The following is a 21,381-nucleotide window of genomic DNA, read 5'->3' as shown; positions in this document are numbered from 1 at the left end:
ATCCAAGGCAGGTTTCTCTGTGGATGGTTGTCTAATTTCTGTTGTTGGGTTAGAAGCAAAAATAATGGATGTCTTACTCTTCTGATTTGAACATATTTCTCATTTTATCATTTTTCTTGACTTTCTGTGTTGATATCTGTGCATTATATTAAATGTCCACTTTTCCTAGTCTTCACAGACCTGCTTCATAAGTAGAACCCTTCCATCAATCAGCCTAGCCAGAGATTCTGGGTGCCTCTCTAACCTCTATGCTCATCCAAACCACTGTCTTTGTTTTTAGCATCTTTCAGGGGTCTAGAGTATGCCAACTCCCATTAGTGTCCTGAGAGAGGTGAGCTAGAAGCCAGAATAGTTGGTAAACCTGGGAACTGGAGGTTATCATTTCCTTCACTCTGCACTGAGCTGGGGAGAGCAGCTGTGCAAATGCATGCACACTCCTTCAAACCTTGTGCTCTTCAAAACCATGAGTCAGCTCTCTGTAGTCCCCAGGCACCAAGCAAACTCTGGGCTTCATCAGCTCTCAGGGACGGGTTAGTTAGAAGCCAATTCCTCGGACAGCAGCTGAAGAAGATGAGGGTCTAGATGTGTGGTGTGACTCTTCCATGAAGAAACTGGGAGCTGCTCACTGCACATGAAGCTGGGAAATGACTTGTGAGAAGTGCTGGCACAGCCATTCATAACTGCTACTTAGTTCTCTGTAATCCCAGGAAACTGGAAATGCTGGGCCTCCCAGAGGCAGGCAAGGAGAAGCCAGACCCTGGAATAGCAGCTACATTAGCATGGATCTCCTTACATATATTAGTCATCTGAAGTTCTTATAAATTTTCTTGTCCTAGAATCCCTAGTGCAATGAGTGTAATTATGCTAGTAAGAGAATATAATTAAGAGATGAAACCATTTTAATTTGATTATTAAGATAAAATATTATTTATACTTTTTTTTTCATTTCAAGTGAAATCTTGTGATTTTCCAGTAATAAAACATGGAAGGTTATATTATGCATTTAAAGGATACTTTCCAGCAAGTGTAGGTCAACAGTTTTCCTATCGCTGTAATCGGTATTTTGTGACTCCTTCACAAAGTTCCTGGGATTACATGACTTGCACCCTGAAAGGATGGTCTCCAGAAGTACCATGCCTCAGTAAGTAAACCTCTTTAATTTTATGTGTATAAATCTTTCAAAGTGTGAAGAGACACTAGTACTCACTAGTAAGTGAGTACAATCAGGTCTTGTATACAACAGGAAGGCTGAGGGACAAGTTCTATGAGTAAAAAGATCCAAATAGGTCTTCCTTTCATGAGGAGCTCTTCATGGAAATCACAGGAGAATTATAGAGACCTTACAAGAATATCTGCATCATTTATATATGTATTTTAATTATAAAAACTAAAGATAAATGACATGGAGTATTCATTTTTTCCCCTTTTTAACAAATGTGGTAGTAACTTTCATTTTTATTAAGTTATATGTTATTTTAGAATACCAATGCATTGTCAGGTAAATACTATAAAGTTAATTTTTACTGTGCTATTTTACCAAACATATGCTATTTTTTCTATTCTATTGTTTTTATGATCCTTAGGACAATGTACTTTCAATTATTTGGAAAATGGATATTACACAAATTCCCAAGAAAAGTATTTACAAGGTAAAACTGTACGAGTCCGCTGCTATGACGGCTATAGTCTTCACAATAATCAGAACACAATGACTTGCACAGAGAAGGGCTGGTACCCTCCTCCAATATGCGTCCGTGTCGGTGAGTAACCTGGGCTGAGACCCCAGCATGTTCATAACTTTCTAAGACTCAGCTGTATTATCCACTGCAAAATGTTTAGATCAGCCTCTTGTTTTGTCAAAGGACCTATTTAATTTTATTCTTTACAAGCATGTGTGAGTGTACAGATTCCTAGATAAGTGTATAACAACATAAATGTGCCTGTTGATGCACATTAGTCAAGAAAATGAAAAGAACCACAAAGGATAAACCTGTAATAACAGAGTGAAGTTAGAAAGATGGCAGAATAGGAGTTTTACTGTCTCTCCTGATACAAACATAGACTTTGACAGTCACCCATGAATGAGAGTATCTTTGTGGGAGGCAAGGAGTCTAGTAGAGAAATTACAGCAAATATTCAAGACCCGCCACATCACAGAGGGTTAGAGGCACAGCCTCTCTTTATGTATGTCACCCTCCCCTAGTGGTGCAGCTCAGTGCCAAGAGAGAGGGGAATAAGAGCATCCGACCAAGGGTGGCTTCCTCAGCTTCCCACACTGATGAGAAGGTGCACTTCTTTCTCCCCTTATCCAGGACACTCGGGTCATCTGCATGGCTGAGGGGTGGGGAGAGGCCAGCTGTACAGCATCCAGAGCTAGAACTCATTGAGGCACACGGATCCTACTGACCGTGTTGGAGACACTACCAGGAAGCCCACCCTCTGGGCATTGCAGACACCTTGCTCGTGGGTCCTGTTCACCCATGGGCACCTCAACATATCCACATCCCCCTGCCCCAGGGCCGGCTCCCTGTGCAGGTCCTCATGGTGCTGACCCAAGCCTTTGATCTGTGAGGCATCCAGAAGCCAGCCTGACCCCGTGGGACTGTGAGAAAGCACACAAACTGAGTATCCAGTACTGCCCCAGGGGAGCGGCCAGGAAGCTGTCAGCACAGAGACTGGCTTTGCTGGGTTGAGAGATGAAAACAAGCTTCAAAATTCTCTCCCAAGAGGAACTGAGATATGTGGCCAGGTGTATCCTTAAAAAAGGTCTGGAAAAGCCTCAAAATCCTATTGGTGACAGAGTGAACTTCTCTCCCCAAGGCAAGTCTGTAAAAGACTAGAGGAAGTGACTGCTGCTTTAAATGCAAACACAGCATGCTTTAAACACAAAACAAACCTGAGACTATAAGGGACACAAAAATCAAGGACTATAACACAAACAGAAGAACATAATTATTATACAGTAACTGTATCAAATAATCAAATGATGGATATTCACTAAACTTACTGCTGTAAACATATCATTATATATATATTACATATATATATAAGTCAAATCATTACACTGTGCGTGATCGGTCACTTCAGTTGTGTCCAACTCTTTGCGACTTCTAGGACTATAGCCGGCCAAGCTCCTCAGTCCATGGGATTCTCAAGGCAGGAATACTGGAGTGGGTTGCCATGCCTTTCTTCAAGGGATCTTCCCAATCCAGGGATCAAACACACGTCTCCTGCACTGGCAGGTGGATTCTTTAACACTATCACCACATTTAACACCCCATAACCTGTGTAGTACATATTAAGATCTACTGTAATTTTAAAAAATGTATCAGTTTCCATAGCCCATGAAAATACAGATGATTCAACAGGCAGAAAGAACTTCACCTACTATCTTGAGATGTTTTATTGAAAACTAGTATTTTATATTACTTCTAGAGCCAGTTCATACCTGGTCCCACACAAAGCTATGGACATACTTGTCAGGTGATGAATAAAATAACTTACTGTGAAACTACCAACAGAAAACATTTAGGGATAGTGTAAGACATTGAACTTTGATATTTACTAAATGACACATTAACCAGCTTCACTGTAATACACTTAATTTCGGAGTCACATTTGGGAACTGCAAATGAGGCAGATTTTAAACCTCAAATGGTGCAACTGGAATATTTGTGTGACTGTACTATCAAGAAAATCTAACATGCTGTTACTAATCAATGTCCTTACCTTGTGGTTTTCCACTGTTTAAGGACAGGGTAAGTTGAAATTGATTCAAACACTCAGCCTTCCTCCTAAATATAATTTTATCTCCTTTCATGTGCATATATTTTTGATTGAATCTCCTGGTAGAAATAGCCTGCAAGGTGAGATACCTATAAATAATATCTTAATGAGAAGATTAACATGTTCACGTAAGGAGGAAGTAAAATGAATTGTTTTTTATGTTTTGAGTTCCACAGTGTGAAAGGTCACTGAATATTGCTTATGAAGTCATGTGAATAGGCTCATGAAAATGTGAATAGAAAATATGTCACACAAAAGCTAGAGTATGACTCGAACATGTTTGGGGGATTCTTGTTTGTAATATGAAGAAATTTGGGGAACAATGGTTGTTTTCATAATCTTGCATAGGGTGATGATTTTGTAGATTAGAACCTCATCAACTCCTATATTTTAAATATGTTAAGTTGACTATATTTCAAAGTCATTAACAACGCTGTCATGCTAATGTTTTAACAAAATTAGCTCTAGGTAACAGGCATATCTCTTTTCACAAAATGTAGAATATATTCTTAATTTCCAGTGTAATGCCAGTACATTTAAATGCCAGTTCATTTAAAATTGTGTTCAGAGAACACTGAAAATGTTGAAAATGTAAAAAACTGTTCAATGAAAAACTCTGGGGCTGCAATCCTGGCACTGTCCTAATGATTCCCAAGGGATTCTGTGCACATTTCCGTCTAGGAGCCATGGCTATAGCCTCTTGTACCTTACATCCCCTCAATCTCACTGAGGAATTCTACACATCACTCACTGTGGTGTCCTTAAGCATTTGCCCAAAATATCATTAAAGAGCAGTTTTGTAAATTATACATTTATTTTTCTGTTATTTTGTCAGATCTTCTGTTTGGATCTTTTGGTCATCTTCTTCCTTCAACTGTGTTATTCTTCAATGTGTGTTAACTCCACTTTTTTAAACTAATGAATTGGCAACAAAGTCATGAGAAAGACTCCTTTACTCAGTATATCAAATTTTGTATATATTATGGCACGTATATGTAATTTATATATTAATGCATTTAATTAATTTTTGCAAGTGAAACCATTATTTTTTTTATTTCATTGGTTCCATATAGAATCACTTTTAATTTTGGCAATTTTTTGTGTTGACGCTGGATGTATAACAAAATTAAACCTTCCTATTCATATCAGTAAACGTATTCATAGTCCGACTATTCATAGAACTTGCAGTGTTTGCATTGCCACCAAGTTTTTTCCAAAAAATGTCCTCTGTCCTTCCTACATTGTCCCTTCTAATATCTGACAATATATAGCACTTCTTCTAAGATGATGAAATCTCAGTGTGCGTTTCTTTAATTACTCATGATTGGTTAGGGAGCACAGATAGTCTCTTTCATATATTGGTACTTTTGGTTTCAAGTTTTTGCTTATGTGGATAGGTGGACACACATCAGAATGGTGATTTTAGGACACATTTGTGCACTTCTCTGTGATATCATGAAAGCTCCTGTATAACCATTTATTACTTTCAGTTAAACTACCAAATATGACAAGCAGTACATAAGTTAAATTTCAGAGTTAGTGAAACATAAAATCTTTCTTTCATTTATTCCTAGGATTTCCCTGTGGACTTCCACCTTCAATTCAGAATGGTGTTGTACGTCACAAGAAAGACAGTTATCAATATGGAGAAAAAGTCACATACACCTGTAATGAAGGATTTAGGATTTATGGATTTGCATCTATAAGATGTTTAGGAGGAAAATGGTCCCGTCCACCAAAATGCATAAGTATAGTGCATTTCATTTTATTCTAATGCTGATAAATATCTTTAATTAAGAGCATAAATGGTACAAATATGATACTAAGCAATAACTCTAGAACTTTACAAGGCATCTTGTGAAAGTTCTGAATTCTAGTAGGGAATTAACAATCCTAGTAACAACAAAAGTTTGAAAACAGGAGCTAAATTATCTCGTTTTCGCATCAACTTGGGTGCACTTTGGACATCCTCTGATAAACATTCTCAGATTTCTGATGTTTGTTCCACACGACTGTATCACAGTTGACCTCTGCTCATCAGTCTTATCACTACTCAATTTACTGTTAATTGATCAATTATTTCTTTATAATATATAATTTTCTAAGACATGTGACATAATTCAAGGCAACAGATTTTGACAGAAGAAACAGAAACACATTTATAATGTAGGTGGCCTGCAATGGGGAAAAAGAATTAAAATGTGAGAAGTATGCTCTCAAGCATCACATGCAGCCCTATCTCTTTGAATATCACAATTCCCATGTTGTACTTCTGATGAATATAGAGACATTCAATGTGACTAGGTCAAGGTTTCTGACATTTGTTTTAAGTTATAAGAGAAACTTGTACAATATTCATTGGTTTGATATGTACCTATCTATTTTTGGAGAAGGAAATGGCAAACCACTCCAATATTCTTGCCTGGAAAATCCCATGGACAGAGAAGCCTGGTGGGCTACAGTCCATGGGGTCGCAAAGAGTCAGACACGACTGAGCGACTTCACTTTCACTTTATCTATTTTTCTGGAATATAATCATCGGTCACTATGTATTTTTAAAGATGGACTAAACTAATATATATTCCTTTTTTTTCAGGCACAGATTGTTTTAACTTGCCCAGCTTTGATGATGCTGTACTCACAGGCCAGAAGAAGACATCATATAGATCAGGAGAACAAGTGGCTTTTAAATGTCGACCATATTATCAGCTGGATGGATCCAACACTATACAGTGTGTTAAGAGCAAATGGATAGGAAAGCCAGTGTGCAGAGGTACTTTGGTAAAATTTTTACATCTTATCATTAAAGTATCTTAAGTAATATAATATTCACCATTAAATGGCCATAGATTATTCATTGTTCTTATTGTTGTTCAGTCGATAAGTCGTGTCTGACTCTTTGCGACCCCATGGACTATATCACACCAGGCTTCCCTGTCCTTCCCTATCTCCCAGAGTTTGCTCAGACTCATGTCCATTGAATCCATCTCATCCTCTGTTGCCCCCTTCTCCTGCCTTCAATCTTTCCCAGCCTCAGGGTCTTTTCCAGTGAGTTGGCCCTTTGCATCAGGTGGCCAAAGTATTAGAGCTTCAGCTTCAGCATCAGTCCTTCCAATGAATATTCAGGGTTGATTTCCTTTACAGTTGACTGGTTTGATCTTCTTGCAGTCCAAGGGACTCTCAACAGCACCACAGCTTGAAACCATCAATTCTTCAGCACTTAGCCTTCTTTATGATCTAACTTGCCCATCCATACATGACTACTGGAAAAAAACATAGCTTTGACTATACTGCCCTCTGTAGGCAAAGTGATGTTTCTACTTTTTAATATGTTGTCTAGGTTTGATACAGCTTTCCTCCCAAGGAGCAAGCATCTGTTAATTTCATGGCTGCACTCACTGTCCACATTGATTTTGGAGCCCAAGAAAATAAAATCTGTCACTGCTTCCACTTTTCCCCCTTCTATTTGCCATGAAGTTATGGGACCAGATGCCACAATCTTAGTTTTTTGAACACTGAGTTTCAAGCCAGCTTTTTCACTCTTCTCTTTCACTCTCGAGACTCTTTAGTTCCTCTTTTCTTTCAGCCATTAGAGTGGTATCATCTGCATATCTGAGGATGTTGATATTATTCCCAGAAATCTTGATTCCAGCTTGTGATTCAGCCAGCCTAGCATTTCACATGATGTACTCTGCACAGAAGTTAAACAAGCAGGGTGACGATATACAGCCTTGTCGTACACCCTTCCCAATTTTGAACCAGACAATTGTTCCAAGTCAAGTTCTAACTGTTGCTCCTTGACCCGCATACAGGTCAAAAAAGTTTATGTCTGAACATAAAAAGAGATGGGATTGTGTTCTCAGTGTTTCACGTTGTAGCCCAATAATTCTAAAAGCACATCCCTGGCACATCAATCTCAGCATATTCTGGAAAACTGTTAGATATGCAAGCAGATTCACAGGCTCACTCAGACCTGTTGAATCGAAACCTCTGGGGCTGCAACTCTGACAGTTTTAGAATCCCAAGGGATTCTGTGCACATTTCAGTTTAGGAGTCAAGGCTACAGCCTCTTGTACCTTAAATCCCCTGAATCTCACTGAGGGATGACCCATCACTCACTGTGGTGTCCTTAAGCATTTTCCAAAAAATATCATCAAACAATAGTTTTGTTTCCCAGATCTGTTTGGATCTTTTAATTAATCATCTTCTTCCTTCAACAATGGTATTCTTCAAAGTGTGCTAATTCTTGATCAAATTTCTAAAGAAGTATCTACTATGTTTATTTTTCTAGGTGTCTTAAGTTACAGTTAATAAACAGAATGACTGTAAACCAAATCCTGATGATTTAAATCAAATCCATATGATTTTCTTATGGTTTATAAATTCATTGTGAATTTATATAATTTATAACACATTTTACTAAACTTAGAAAGAGTTGTCCAGAAAAGCTCTCATTTTCACTGGCCTGAAATCATGTATTAACCTGCTAGTGAACGCTGGGGCAGAGATGTAAGGTTAAAAAGCTTAATTTGCACTGAAAAATATTGCTTTATCTCCTTTTCCTTAATCTTATATGTAAACTTATTGAATTTAGCAGTCTTTCATGACAGATTACCTATTGAATTTAAATAACCATGGAATATATTTGACATTTCACTCGTTAGCTTATTGTTCATAAGGATTATTATATTAGAAATACTTTTTTTTCTTTTTTTCAGATGTTTCCTGTGTGAATCCACCCAGAGTGGAAAATGCAATTATACAAAATGAGAGGCCTAGGTATCAAAATGGTGAGAGAGTACATTATGAATGCATTGGAACTTATGACATTTTGGGGAACGTAGATGTGACATGTTTAAATGGAACTTGGACAAAACCACCTCAGTGCAAAGGTAGAGTATCTTGTCCACCCACTCTTTGATTTAAGAGAAAGTATTAGGAATAAAATATGTTGATATAAATAGATATTGAAGAAGTTCTTAGGGAATAATTTTTTGATGAAAAGAAAATGATAGTGCTTAACATCCAGTTCTTTTGTGGAATGAATGAATAATCTCACATATATATTTTATGAAATAGTTGACCAGATTTGAATGGTTGGAATCATGGAACATTTCCTATCTTAAATATTAAGACAGTTATTTCTTGAAGAATAAATGTGTTCAACATACCATAAGTACATTTGACAGCCCAACGAATTTCACTTTGAGACATGGAATAGGCAACTGGGGCCTGGTAACAGAATGTGGTGTAGATTTGGGCATCTTCACATATGAGTGATATTTAAAGCTATGAATGAGTTGAACTCATTCAGGGAATTAGTGTACACATGAAAAATAATAATAATAAGTGTCTGAAACTTGGTCTTGGGACGCTTCAGTGTTTAGAGTTCAGAAAGGAAGGGAATCTAAACATGAAATTGTTCAGTCCCTAAGTCATGTCTGACTCTTTGTGACCCCATGGACTGCAGCACACCAGGATTCCCTGTCCTTCACTATCTCCCAGAGTTTGCTCAAAGTCATCTCCGTTGAGTCGGTGATGTCATCCAACCATCTTATCTTCTGTCGCCCCCCCTTCTCCTCCTGTCCTCAATCTTTCCCAGCATTACAGTCTTTTCCAACGAGTCGGTTCTTCACATCAGGGGGCCAAAGTATGGGAGCTTTAGCTTCAGCATCAGTCCTTCCAATGAATATTCAGGGTTGATTTTCTTTAAGATTGGCTGGCTTAATCTCCTTGCAGTCCAAGGACTCTCAAGAGTCTTCTAGTTTATCAAGTTAATTTTTGCCTGGTGTGAATTTTTGGCAAATTCTACTTGAATATGTTTTCATGTTTAAAACAGCATACAGCTCAGCATACAGTTTTTGTGCTCACCTGCCATTCTCAGTCTTTACACTTAAGTATTTAGACCATTTACATTTAAAGTAACTACTCTTAGGGACAGTGTCTGCCATTTTATTCTTTGTTTTGTGTGTTTCCTCTGTTTCTCATTTCCATTCCCTTTGCTTCACTGTGGAGTTTTGAACACTATAAAATAATTTAACTGTCATACATCTGCATTGCTTCCGAGTATACGGTTTCTCTGCAGGGCTTTATTTGTAGTTGCTCTAGGTATTAAGGTACACATAGGTAGTTTATCACTCCCTATTGTTGCTGACATTTTATCACCTCAGGTGAAATGTGGAAACCTTAATTCCATTTAGATTTATTTATCCTACCCACATTTTTAACAGAAATTCCTTAAGTATTCCCTCAACATACACTGAACACCATATCAAATGACATAATTTTGTATGACTATGATCTAATAAAATCATTAGAGAAAAGACAATCTTATTATATTTACCCCTGAATTTTTTTAAATCAATTCTATTATTTTTTCTTCCTTCCTAAAGTCTCAATCCCTTTTCTATATAACCTTTCTATCTTATGAATTCCCTTAGTAATTCTTTAAGTAGGTCTGCTGGAGACAAATTCTGTTTCCCTTTGTCTGGGAATGTCTTTCTCCATTTAATCCTATAGGATGGTATCACTAGATATAGAATTTGGGGTTGATGATTCTTTTCTTCCAGAATTGGAAAAATTATGTCACTTTTTCCTGGCTCTATTATCATGGATGAGAACTCTACTGATGTTTGGATCCTTTTTCCATATAAGTATTGCATAATATCTATCTAGCTGCTTTTGAGATCTTTTCCTTTGGTTTCCAGCAATTTAGTTATGATGTATCTTGACATTAATTTCTATGGGCTTATACTATTTGGAATTCTTCAGATGTTTTAATATGTATATTTGTGCCTTGTTCCCTATTTGGGAAATATTCAGTCATTATAGTTATTTTTTCATCTCAATCCCCTTTCTTTTTACCTTCAGGGTCTCCAATCTTTTACTATCTTCCTATGGGTGCCTGAAGCTCTGTCCATTTTTTTTCAGTCTATATTCAAAGTTCAGTTCAGTTCAGTTCAGTCACTCAGTTGTGTCCGACTCTTTGCGACCCCATGAATCGCAGCACACCAGGCCTCCCTGTCCATTATCAGCTCCTGGAGTCCACCCAAACTCATGTTCATCAAGTCGGTGATGCCATCCAGCCATCTCATCCTCTGTCGTCCCCTTCTCCTCCTGCCCCTAATCCTTCCCAGCATCAGGGTCTTTTCCAATGAGTCAACTCTTCGCATCAGGTGGCCAAAGTATTGGAGTTTCAGCTTCAACATCAGTCCTTCCAATGAACACCCAGAACTGATCTCCTTTAGGATGGACTGGTTGGATCTCCTTGCAGTCCAAGGGACTCTCAAGAGTCTTCTCCAACACCACAGTTCAAAAGCATCAATTCTTCGGTGCTCAGCTTTCTTCACAGCCCAACTCTCACATCTATACATGACTACTGGAAAAACCATAGTCTGTAGTTAACCTTATTTATCCTTCTGTCACCTGCAGTGTATTATTGAGCCTATCCAATGTGTTTTTAAAATTATATGTCTATTTTTTTAGTTCTATAAATTCAATTCCACTAAGAAAAACCATTTACCAATTATTTCAATATCTGTGTCATCTCAGTGCTGTCTTCTGTGGATTTTTTTTTCGTTTGAGGCTTTCCAGGTCCTTGGTATTATGAATGATTTGTATTCTAGACTTTTGGGGTATTATGATTTTTGAGATCCTAGATTTTCTTGGAATCTTTCATTTATCGGGCCTCCATTACTGCCATGCATGGTGCAAGTCCAGGGTTCCCACCTGGCCTCCACTGACTCAAGGAGAAAGGGCAGAGGTATCTTGCTTCCCAACCATGTGAGTGGAAGTCTGGGCTCCTCACTTGGCCCCTGCTAATCAAGGTGGGGAAAGAGTTAGTCTTAGGTTTTCATTATGGTGTATTTCTAGAGTAAGTCAGTATTATAAAAATTCTTTATCTTCTAGCCTGCTCCCTTTCTGGGCTTCCCCAGTGTCTCAGCAGTAAAGAATCCGCCGACAATGTAGGAGCTTCAGGAGATGTAGGATTGATACCTGGAGGAAGATCCCCTGGAGGAGGGAGTGGCAACCCACTCCAGTATTCTTGCTCAGAGAATCCCATGGACAGAGGAGCCTGGCGGGCTACAGTCCATAGGGTCGCACAGAGTTGGATACGACAAGTGACTTAGCAGGCATACACACACCACTTTCCTGGGCCTCTGATGAGAAAGATCAAGTATTTCTTGAAACTTTTTTTTTTTGCTTGAACTTCTTATCATTTCTGGGTTGTCGTCTCAGTGGCTTGACCAAGATACACAGAAAGCAAATTAAAACCCAAGCCACTGTGTGCAGTGTAATTTCTTGAGTCTGAAGGTCTCTAATCAGATTGACATCTTCTCTACATCTTTCACAATCTCCTGTGTTGGTTTTTATAATATGTCAGGATTTTTAATTAGCAGAAGGAATATTTCACAGATGTAATAAGCATCTCAACTTGTCCAAGAAAGGAAGTCCAATATTCAAATCTGTAATTATTTGAATTTTATTTAAGGAGCTGATGGAGCTAACGTTTCTTTTGTAACAATTTGAAAATCAGTAAAAATGACTAGAGATTCAAGACACTGCAATATGTTGTACATAAGGATGAAAGAAATGTTTTATTTCTCTTCATATCCATTTGCCTAGCATACATTCACTAAGAAAACATATTTTAATACCAGAACCCTGCACAGAAGACATATCTGTGCATGTATTATGTGTACTTTCAAGTGGGGTAAAAGTAAAACTGTACTGAGCATGAGGCTTAGCTGTTTATAATAGAGCTTTCATGGATTAACAAACCATTTTGTTGCATGCTTGATTATGAAATATTACTATGTGTGGAAATAAAGTTGGAAAATTTTCTGGTCAAGAAACAATAGCAACAAGAGTTACCTTAATGAAATCTTTCATAAGGTAATTGACATTGTAAGTCTATGATTATAACATTTAATTATTACATTAAATATAGTACCTCATTCTTAAGTTTAAAATGATGAAACCTGCATAATAGATTTTCAATGAGTTGGTTTGGAAAAGGTTTTGAGAAGGAATTTTTGGACTAGAGTAGAAAATTCTACTTGAAAGCTTGAAATTCTGTGGAAAATATTTGTTCACTATATAATGTTTTATGTTTATATTTTCATCTTCAGAGGCCCATGAAATTTCAGAAGAAATGATGAAAAACATAACATACAGTTAAAATGGACATCTTCAAAAAAGCTTTACTCTAAAACACAGGATCGTATTGACTTTATATGTAAACGTGGATATCACCCAGTGACACCCATATCATACATTTAGAACAGCTTGTCAGGAAAGAAAAATGGTGTATCCTCATTGTGGACAAAATACTGGTTAAATGCAGTTGTAACATTGAAATACGTACATGTATTGAGAAGTTTTCATTATTAATTCGATCCTCAGTTTATTGGATTTTGATTCATAAATCAGATGCTATGGGGATGATGAAATTATAATCAGGAGGACTAATGAATCACTTCTTTAAAGCACCTCATTAAACTTGGCAAACCAAGTGCTATGTGTCCTGGTGATGAAATACCTGAGCAAGAAATTAATGCAATCACTTCAGTGCCTCTGCTCTATAAGTTTCCTAACTTTCTCAAAGATTTCTCCATAAATTCTGAGGTTTTCTGAACTCTTTCAGAAGAAAAAGGAAAAGAATCTTTGTTGCCATCTTCAAAATAATATCATTTCCAAACATGTAAAAAGCGAACTATGTCATACATATGATAGTAATAAGATGTAAGCAGATATTTCTTACTTTCGCTCATCTACCAAAAGATAAATATACCAAAAAGTGATGAAATGCATGACCATTTACAACATGAATATCTAGCACACAATAATTCAAAGAAAGAGGAGTTAGGATCCAATTGGGTGCATAATGATTGTAACATGACAAGTGATTAAAAACATTTGACATCTAGTATAAACACACATGCACATAAACACACCATGCTTTAAACACTGATTGTGTTTTTATAGAAAAATATTGGCAAGAAGCATAATAGAATATTTAGAATAACAATAGTTGAATTTAGAGATAATAGTGTAAAATGTGTTTAACTCCTTTTTGCATACAAGCATTCTTGAATTTTTCTGTCTTTAATGTGTATCACCTTTGAAACATAGAATATGTTATTTTAAAATAGAGACATATACAAAGTAAGGGTATATATTCTGTGGTGGCTCAGCGGTTAAGAATCTACCTGCAATGCAGAGACACAGGAGACAAGGGTTCTATCTCTGGGTCGGGAAGATGCTCTGGAGTATGAAATGACAACCCACTCCAGTATTCTTGCCTGGGAAATTCCATGGACAGAGAGCCCGGTGGGCTACAGTCCACGGGGTCCCAAAGAGTCAGACATGACTGAGCAACTGAACACACATAAAAAGTAAGATAACGTGTGTTGGGAATTATAGAGCTCTCTTTTGTAATGATCTCCAGATCTAATAACATTTTCATGATTTTGCTGGTAGAGTTTTTGAAACATTAAGCCACAAAAATCTGAAATGTGATTTTTATGTTCATACATTACAAACAGCATAGTTAGCTTCAATCAGTTGATACAAACATTTTTAATTTCTAAAAGTCATGACATAACAGTTCACATTGTGGCCACATAAATTCATACCTTTCCCATATATAAAATATATATTCACCCATTTCCAACAACCCTCAAAGTTTTAATCCATTCCAGCATCAACTCTAAGGCCCAAATTTTACTTAAATATCTTCTAAATAAGTTATGAGTGAGACTCAGTTACAGGTCCACCCTTGGGCAAAATTTCTATTCATGTGTGACTCTGTGAACCCAGAAAACAAGTAATGCACTTCCAAAATTAAAACAGACACAGGATATATATTACCATTCAAAAATGGACAAACAGAAAATTTTTGAAAAAAGGGTAACAGGTCTCAAACTCAAAACCCATCAGGAGAATTTTCACTAGGTTCCAAGAACAGAGAACACTCAACTGTGAAGTTGATGTTCTGTCCTTGGGCCACTGGGGGGCAGCCCCAGCTTTTTGGACCACCAGGCAGGTAAGCCTACTTTCTCAACTGGAAGAGACCCTGTTGGCCCAGACTTCTGGGTGCAGGGCTCTATCTTGGAAGACATTCTTCCTTTATTTGTATGATGCCTGTTACTTTCAGTTCAGGCTGGAAGCATTTCTACTAGTGTAACATTCTCCAAGGACTTCCCTGGTGGCTCAACTGGTAAAGAATCTGACTGCGGGCACAGGAGGTCCGAGAGGAGTTACTCCACATTCAAGGTTAGGAAGGGCAGCTGTGAGGAGATACCCCTTGTCCAAGGTAAGGAGCAGCGGCTGCGCTTTGCTGGAGCAGCCGTGAAGAGATACCCCACATCCAAGGTAAGAGAAACCCAAGTAAGACGGTAGGTGTTGCGAGAGGGCATCAGAGGGCAGACATACTGAAACTATAATCACAGAAAACTAGCCAATCTGATCACACGGACCACAGCCTTGTCTAACTCAATGAAACTAAGCCATGCCATGTGGGGCCACCCAAGAAGGACAGGTCATGGTGGAGAGGTCTGACAGAATGTGGTCCACTGGAGAAGGGCATGGCAAACCACTTCAGTATTCCTTCCTTGAGAACCCCATGAACAGTATGAAAAGGCAAAAAGATAGGACACTGAAAGATGAACTCCCCGGGTCAATAGGTGCCTAATATGCTACTGGAGATCAGTGCAGAAATAACTCCAGAAAGAATAATGGGATGCAGCCAAAGCAAAAACAATACCCAGCTGTGGATGTGACTGGTGATAGAAGCAAAGTCCGATGCTGTAAAGAGTAATATTGCGTAGCAACCTGGAATGTTAGGTCCATGAATCAAGGCAAATTGGAAGTGGTCAAACAGGAGATGGCAAGAGTGAACGTCGACATTCGAGGAATCAGCGAACTAAGATGGACTGGAATGGGTGAATTTAACTCAGATGACCATTATATCTACTACTGTGGGCAGGAATCCCTTAGAAGAAATGGAGTAGCCATCATGGTCAACAAAAGCGTCCGAAATGCAGTACCTGGATGCAATCTCAGAAACGACAGAATGATCTCTGTTCATTTCCAAGGCAAACCATTCAATATCACGGTAATCCAAGTCTATGCCCCGACCAGTAACACTGAAGAAGCTGAAGATGAACGGTTCTATGAAGACCTACAAGACCTTTTAGAACTAACACCCAAAAAAGATGTCCTTTTCATTATAGGGGACTGGAATGCAAAAGTAGGAAGAAACACCTGGCGTAACAGGCAAATTTGGCCTTGGAGTACAGAATGAAGCAGGGCAAAGGCTAATAGAGTTTTTCCAAGAGAACACACTGGTCATAGCAAACACCCTCTTCCAACAACACAAGAGAAGACTTTACACATGGACATCACCAGATGGTCAACACCGAAATCAAATTGATCATATTCTTTGCAGCCAAAGATGGAGAAGCTCTACACAGTCAGCAAAAACAAGACCGGGAGCAGACTGTGGCTCAGATCATGAACTCCTTATTGCCAAATTCATACTTAAATTTATGAAAGTAGGGAAAATCCCTAGACCATTCAGGTATGACCTAAATCAAATCTCTTATGACTATACAGTGGAAGTGACAAATAGATTTAAGCGACTAGATTTGATAGACAGAGTGCCTGATGAACTATGGAGAGAGGTTCGTGACATTGTAGAGGAGGCAGGGATCAAGACCATCCCCATGGAAAAGAAATGCCAAAAAGCAAAATGGCTGTCTGAGGAGGCCTTACAAATAGCTGTGAAAACAAGAGAAGCGAAAAGCAAAGGAGAAAAGGAAAGATATTCCCATCTGAATGCAGAATTCCAAAGAATAGCAAGGAGAGATAAGAAAGCCTTCCTCAGGGATCAATGCAAAGAAATAGAGGAAAACAATAGAATGGGAAAGACTAAAGGTCTCTTCAAGAAAATTAGAGATACCAAGGGAACATTTCATGCAAAGATGGGTTCGATAAAGGACAGAAATAGTATGGACCTAACAGAAGCAGAAGATATTAAGAAGAGGTGGCAAGAATACACAGAAGAACTGTACAAAAAAGATCTTCACGAACCAGATAATCATGATGGTGTGATCACTCACCTAGAGCCAGGCATCCTGGAATGTGAACTCAAGTGGGCCTTAGAAAGCATCACTACGAACAAAGCTAGTGGAGGTGATGAAATTCCAGTTGAGCTATTTCAAATCCTGAAAGATGATGCTGTGAAAGTGCTGCCCTCAATATGCCAGCAAATCTGGAAAACTCAGCAGGGGCCACAGGACTGGAAAAGGTCAGTTTTCATTCCAATCCCAAAGAAAGGCAATGCCAAAGAATGCTGGAACTACCGCACAATTGCACTCATCTCACACGCTAGTAAAGTAATGCTCAAAATTCTCCAAGCCAGGCTTCAGCAATACATGAACCATGAACTCCCAGATGTTCAAGCTGGTTTTAGAAAAGGCAGAGGAACCAGAGATCAAATTGCCAACATCTGCTGGATCATCGAAAAAGCAAGAGAGTTCCAGAAAAACATCTATTTCTGCTCTATTGACTATGCCAAAGCCTTTGACTGTGTGGATCACAATAAACTGTGGAAAATTCTGAAAGAGATGGGAATACCAGACCAGCTGACCTGTCTCTTGAGAAACCTGTATGCAGGTCAGGAAGCAACAGTTAGAACTGGACATGGAACAACAGACTGGTTCCAAATAGGAAAAGGAGTCCGTCAAGGCTGTATATTGTCACCCTGCTTATTTAACTTATATGCAGAGTACATCATGAGAATCATTGGGCTGGAAGAAACACAAGCTGGCATCAAGATTGCCAGGAGAAATATCAATAACCTCAGATATGCAGATGTCACCACCCTTATGGCAGAAAGTAAAGAGGAACTAAAGAGCCTCTTGATGAAAGTGAAAGAGGAGAGTGAAAAAGTTGGCTTAAAGCTCAATGTTCAGAAAACTAAGATCATGGCATCTGGTCCCATCACTTCATGGGAAATAGATGGGGAAACAGTGAGACTTTTTGGGGGGTGGCTCCAAAATCACTACAGATGGTGATTGCAGCCATAAAATTAAAAGACACTTACTCCTTGAAAGGAAAGTTATGACCAACCTAGATAGCATATTTAAAAGCAGAGACATTACTTTGCCAACAAAGGTCTGTCTAGTCAAGGCTATGGTTTTTCCAGTAGTCATGTATGGATGTGAAAGTTGGATGGCGAAGAAAGCTGAGCACCAAAGAATTGATGCTTTTGAACTGTGGTGTTGGAGAAGACTCTTAGTCCCTTGGACTGCAAGAAGATCCAACCAGTCCATCCTAAAGGAGATCAGTCCTGGGTGTTCATTGGAAGGACTGATGTTGAAGCTGAAACTCCCATACTTTGGCCACCTCATGCGAAGAGTTGACTCATTGGAAAAGACCCTAATGCTGGGAAGGATCGGGGGCAGGAGGAGAAGGGGACGAGAGAGGATGAGATGGCTGGATGGTATCACCGACTCGATGGACATGGGTTTGGGTAGACTCTGGGAGTTGGTGATGGACAGGGAGGCCTGGCGTGCTGCGATTTATGGGGTTGCAAAGAGTTGGACATGACTGAGCGACTGAACTGAACTGAACTTCTCCATGTATGTTTGTCCTTCTGTCTCTCCGTGTGTGTGTGTGTGTGTGTGTGTGTGTGTGTTATACTAATTTAGGATATGCTTCTATTCCTCTAAAAAGAACTCTTAATTCTTAACATAGACTTTGGTAATGACAGATCCTAAAGAAGAAAACCTTTAGGATAAGTTTTCAAAATTGGTTCTGTAATTTCTGGAATTTATTCTCAAATCTGATTTTTTTTTTAGATTTTCTTGATGTGGACCATTTTTAAAGTCTTTATGGAGTTTGTTACAATATTTCTTCTGTTTTCCATTTTGGTTTTTTGGTCACAAGGTATGTGGGATCTTAGCTCCTCAACTGAGGCTCAAACCCACACCCCCAGGGTTGGAAGGCAAAATTTTAACCAGTGAACCTCCAGGGAAGTCTCGTCAAATCTGACATTTTTAACAGCACTAATGCATCTACTGCCCAGAGGAAAGATGACACTAATAGTCCATGGCATGCTGTGATGATAAAGATACACAAAATACCAACAATTGATACTTCCAATTGTATTTATAGGAGATAAGTATTTGATATCTTAGAGCATTTTTGTGAAACTAATGAGTAGAATTGGGTGGGCTGGTTGATCCTCATTGCAAGAGACAAAATGAAGAAAGAATGATATGAGCTCAGGAATTCAAATAAACAGTTCAGATGCTGCACAAATGCCCTTAAAGTTTTCCTGCTGACCCTGAATAAAATCCTCATCTCCTGTAGCCACTGAGCTGAGACCACTGAAAAGGAAACCCAGAGTTTCATTCTACCAGTAGCTGGATTACAGTGACAATTATGTTTTCAACCACACTAGGATGTCTGCAGTTAAAGTTGGAAAGAATGGGGTCCAAGAATAGGAATGAAAATGGTTGGAAAACTGGCCACAAGGAGATGGAAAGATGTTATGTGTATAGATCTCTCTGATGAGCAAAAAGGGTGAGGAAATATATGTTCAATGTGATCCTCACCAAAGATTGATCTCAGCAGAGGCAAATTTAAAAGTCAAGTGGGTAAGATAATGTGTTTGGTGGATATAGTCAGATTGTCCCCAGCCACTGCTGTTATGTCCTGGTGGGCTCACGTAAAAATGGGCCATGGTGATCAGAACGGAAGTTATTTATGGGCTCAGAAATAGGACTTCCACTCCACAAAGCCTATCTCCTTAGCCACTGTGGAGCATGCTGTCTGCTAGGAGCAGACACCAGCTGAGTCTCTGGTGTGGCCCAATCCCAGGGTGAGGACCAGCCACCTGATGGTAGGTGATTCCTCTGACACTTCCATCATGGAAGGGGCTGCGCTTTGTTCTTCCCGGAATAGAAAGTCACTCTGGATGGATGTGCTTTCCCTGCATAATGCATCTGCCAAAACAACCCTCTGTGGACCTATCCACATGGTGGTGATCCACAGAGCAATGCTTCTGATCAAGGAACTCATGTCTCAGCAAAAGAAATGCAGCAGTAGCCTACAGTTTTGGAATTCACTAGTGAATATATAGGCCCCAGCAACCTGAAGCAGTTTGATTGACAGAATAGCGGCAGAGCAGTTGGAAAACTCAGTTTCAGTGTTCCCAAGGTGTCAATTCTTTGCCAGGTTGTGGCCATTTTCCCTCTGCTCTGTCAGCATCTGATATATGGTGCTGTGTCTCCTTGGGCAAGATTAACAGTACTAGGAATCCAGTGGAAATGGGAGTGACACACTCTTGTGCTGTGCTGTGCTCAGTCGCTCAGTCATGTCTGACTCTTTGTGACCCCACGGACTGTAGCCTGCCAGGCACCGTTGTCCATGGGGATTCTCCAGGTAAGAATACTGGCATGGGTTGCCATGCCCCCCTCCAGGGTATCTTTGTGTGCATCTGAATATATTTTTAAATTAAAATGAAAGGTGCCTCAAAGCACATTAAAGAATATTTAATGTCAATAATATGCTGAAACTCTTGTACTCACTACTGTTATCTCAAGTGAGTTTTTTAAAAAAGTGGTGCTTCCCTAAGCACCAGCTTCCCTGGTGGCTCAGACACTAAAGAATCTGCCTACAATGTGAGAAACCCGAGTTTGATCCCTGGGTCAGGAAGACCTCCTGGGGAAGGAAATGGCAATCCATCCACTCCAGCATTCTTGCCTGGAGAATCCCATGGGCAGAGGAGGCTGGTGGGCTACAGTCCATTGGGTCTCAAAGAGTCAGACACGACTGAGTGACTTTCACTTTCTAAGCACAAGAAAGTATACCTAGTGGAGTAAGCTCCAAAGATACGCTGGTTTTCATAAACCCCTAAGCAAGCTGGGTGAAAGGACATGAGAAAGGGATAGTGACATGGAATCAGTTATTCATATGTGCTTCACCGGGCTGAAAAGAGAATTTCAGCGATTTTTGAGAAGTGTTTAATTTAAAAATTAGATCTTTATATCACTTTTGGAGCCAGTCTGTTACTGTCTTAAAAAAAATAAAATTTGTAAAAGTACATATCAGGGAGTGAATTCAAGAAACTGTTGTGAAACCACTACTAGGAAATCAGGGATTTTTAAAGCTCTTTGAACTTTGATATTTACTAAGTAACCTCACTTAACTAGCATCATATTGACCGTTCAGTTCAGTTCAGTCGCTCAGTCGTGTCTGACTCTCTGCGACCCCATGAATTGCAACACGCCAGGCCTCTCTGTCCATCACCAACTCCTGGAGTCTACCCAAACCCATGTTCATCGAGTCAGTGATGCCATCCAACCATCTCATCCTCTGTCGTCCCCTTCTCCTCCTGCCCCCAATCCTACCCAGCATTAGGGTCTTTTCCAATGAGTCAACCCTTCGCATGAGGTGGCCAAAGTACTGGAGTTTCAGCTTCAACATCAGACCTTCCAATGAACACCCAGGATTGATCTCCTTTAGGATGGATTGATTGGATCTCCTTGCAGTCCACGGGACTCTCAAGAGTCTTCTCCAACA

At 39.2% G+C, this 21,381-nt stretch overlaps 2 protein-coding genes and 1 long non-coding RNA gene across 13 annotated transcripts in view; 2 read left to right on the top strand and 1 right to left on the bottom strand.

The window, feature by feature from the left end:
* The window catches only part of LOC145507858 (membrane cofactor protein-like), a 102,430-nt gene that overhangs the window by 62,634 nt on the left and 18,415 nt on the right, over positions 1-21,381 (bottom strand). The gene's annotated exons all lie outside the window — the stretch shown is intronic.
* Positions 1-21,381, top strand: part of LOC145507859 (complement factor H-related protein 2-like) — a 41,519-nt gene that overhangs the window by 10,160 nt on the left and 9,978 nt on the right. The window contains exons 2-5 of one of the 5 annotated variants that reach the window (XM_081495317.1): positions 1,584-1,760; positions 5,361-5,534; positions 6,383-6,559; positions 8,505-8,678. In XM_081495317.1, coding sequence (XP_081351443.1) covers positions 1,709-1,760; positions 5,361-5,534; positions 6,383-6,559; positions 8,505-8,678 — 577 coding nt within the window. In that variant the 5' untranslated portion in view covers positions 1,584-1,708. Of the gene's footprint in view, positions 1-952; positions 1,142-1,583; positions 1,761-2,214; positions 2,821-5,360; positions 5,535-5,698; positions 5,953-6,382; positions 6,560-8,504; positions 8,679-21,381 lie in introns of those variants that run through there. The other 4 variants (XM_081495316.1, XM_081495318.1, XM_081495319.1 and 1 more) reach the window with 4 other exon arrangements.
* Positions 14,776-19,504, top strand: LOC145507862 (uncharacterized). Its single transcript, XR_014055192.1, has 3 exons — positions 14,776-14,833; positions 14,945-15,103; positions 18,654-19,504. It is a non-coding gene; the product is annotated as an uncharacterized LOC145507862 (long non-coding RNA).

This window comes from Giraffa tippelskirchi, chromosome 5, assembly GCF_054371585.1.
Source record: "Giraffa tippelskirchi isolate mGirTip1 chromosome 5, T2T-mGirTip1v1.2.pri, whole genome shotgun sequence".
In the NCBI taxonomy this organism is placed as follows: domain Eukaryota; kingdom Metazoa; phylum Chordata; class Mammalia; order Artiodactyla; family Giraffidae; genus Giraffa; species Giraffa tippelskirchi.
This window is presented reverse-complemented; position numbering and strand designations above follow the sequence as displayed.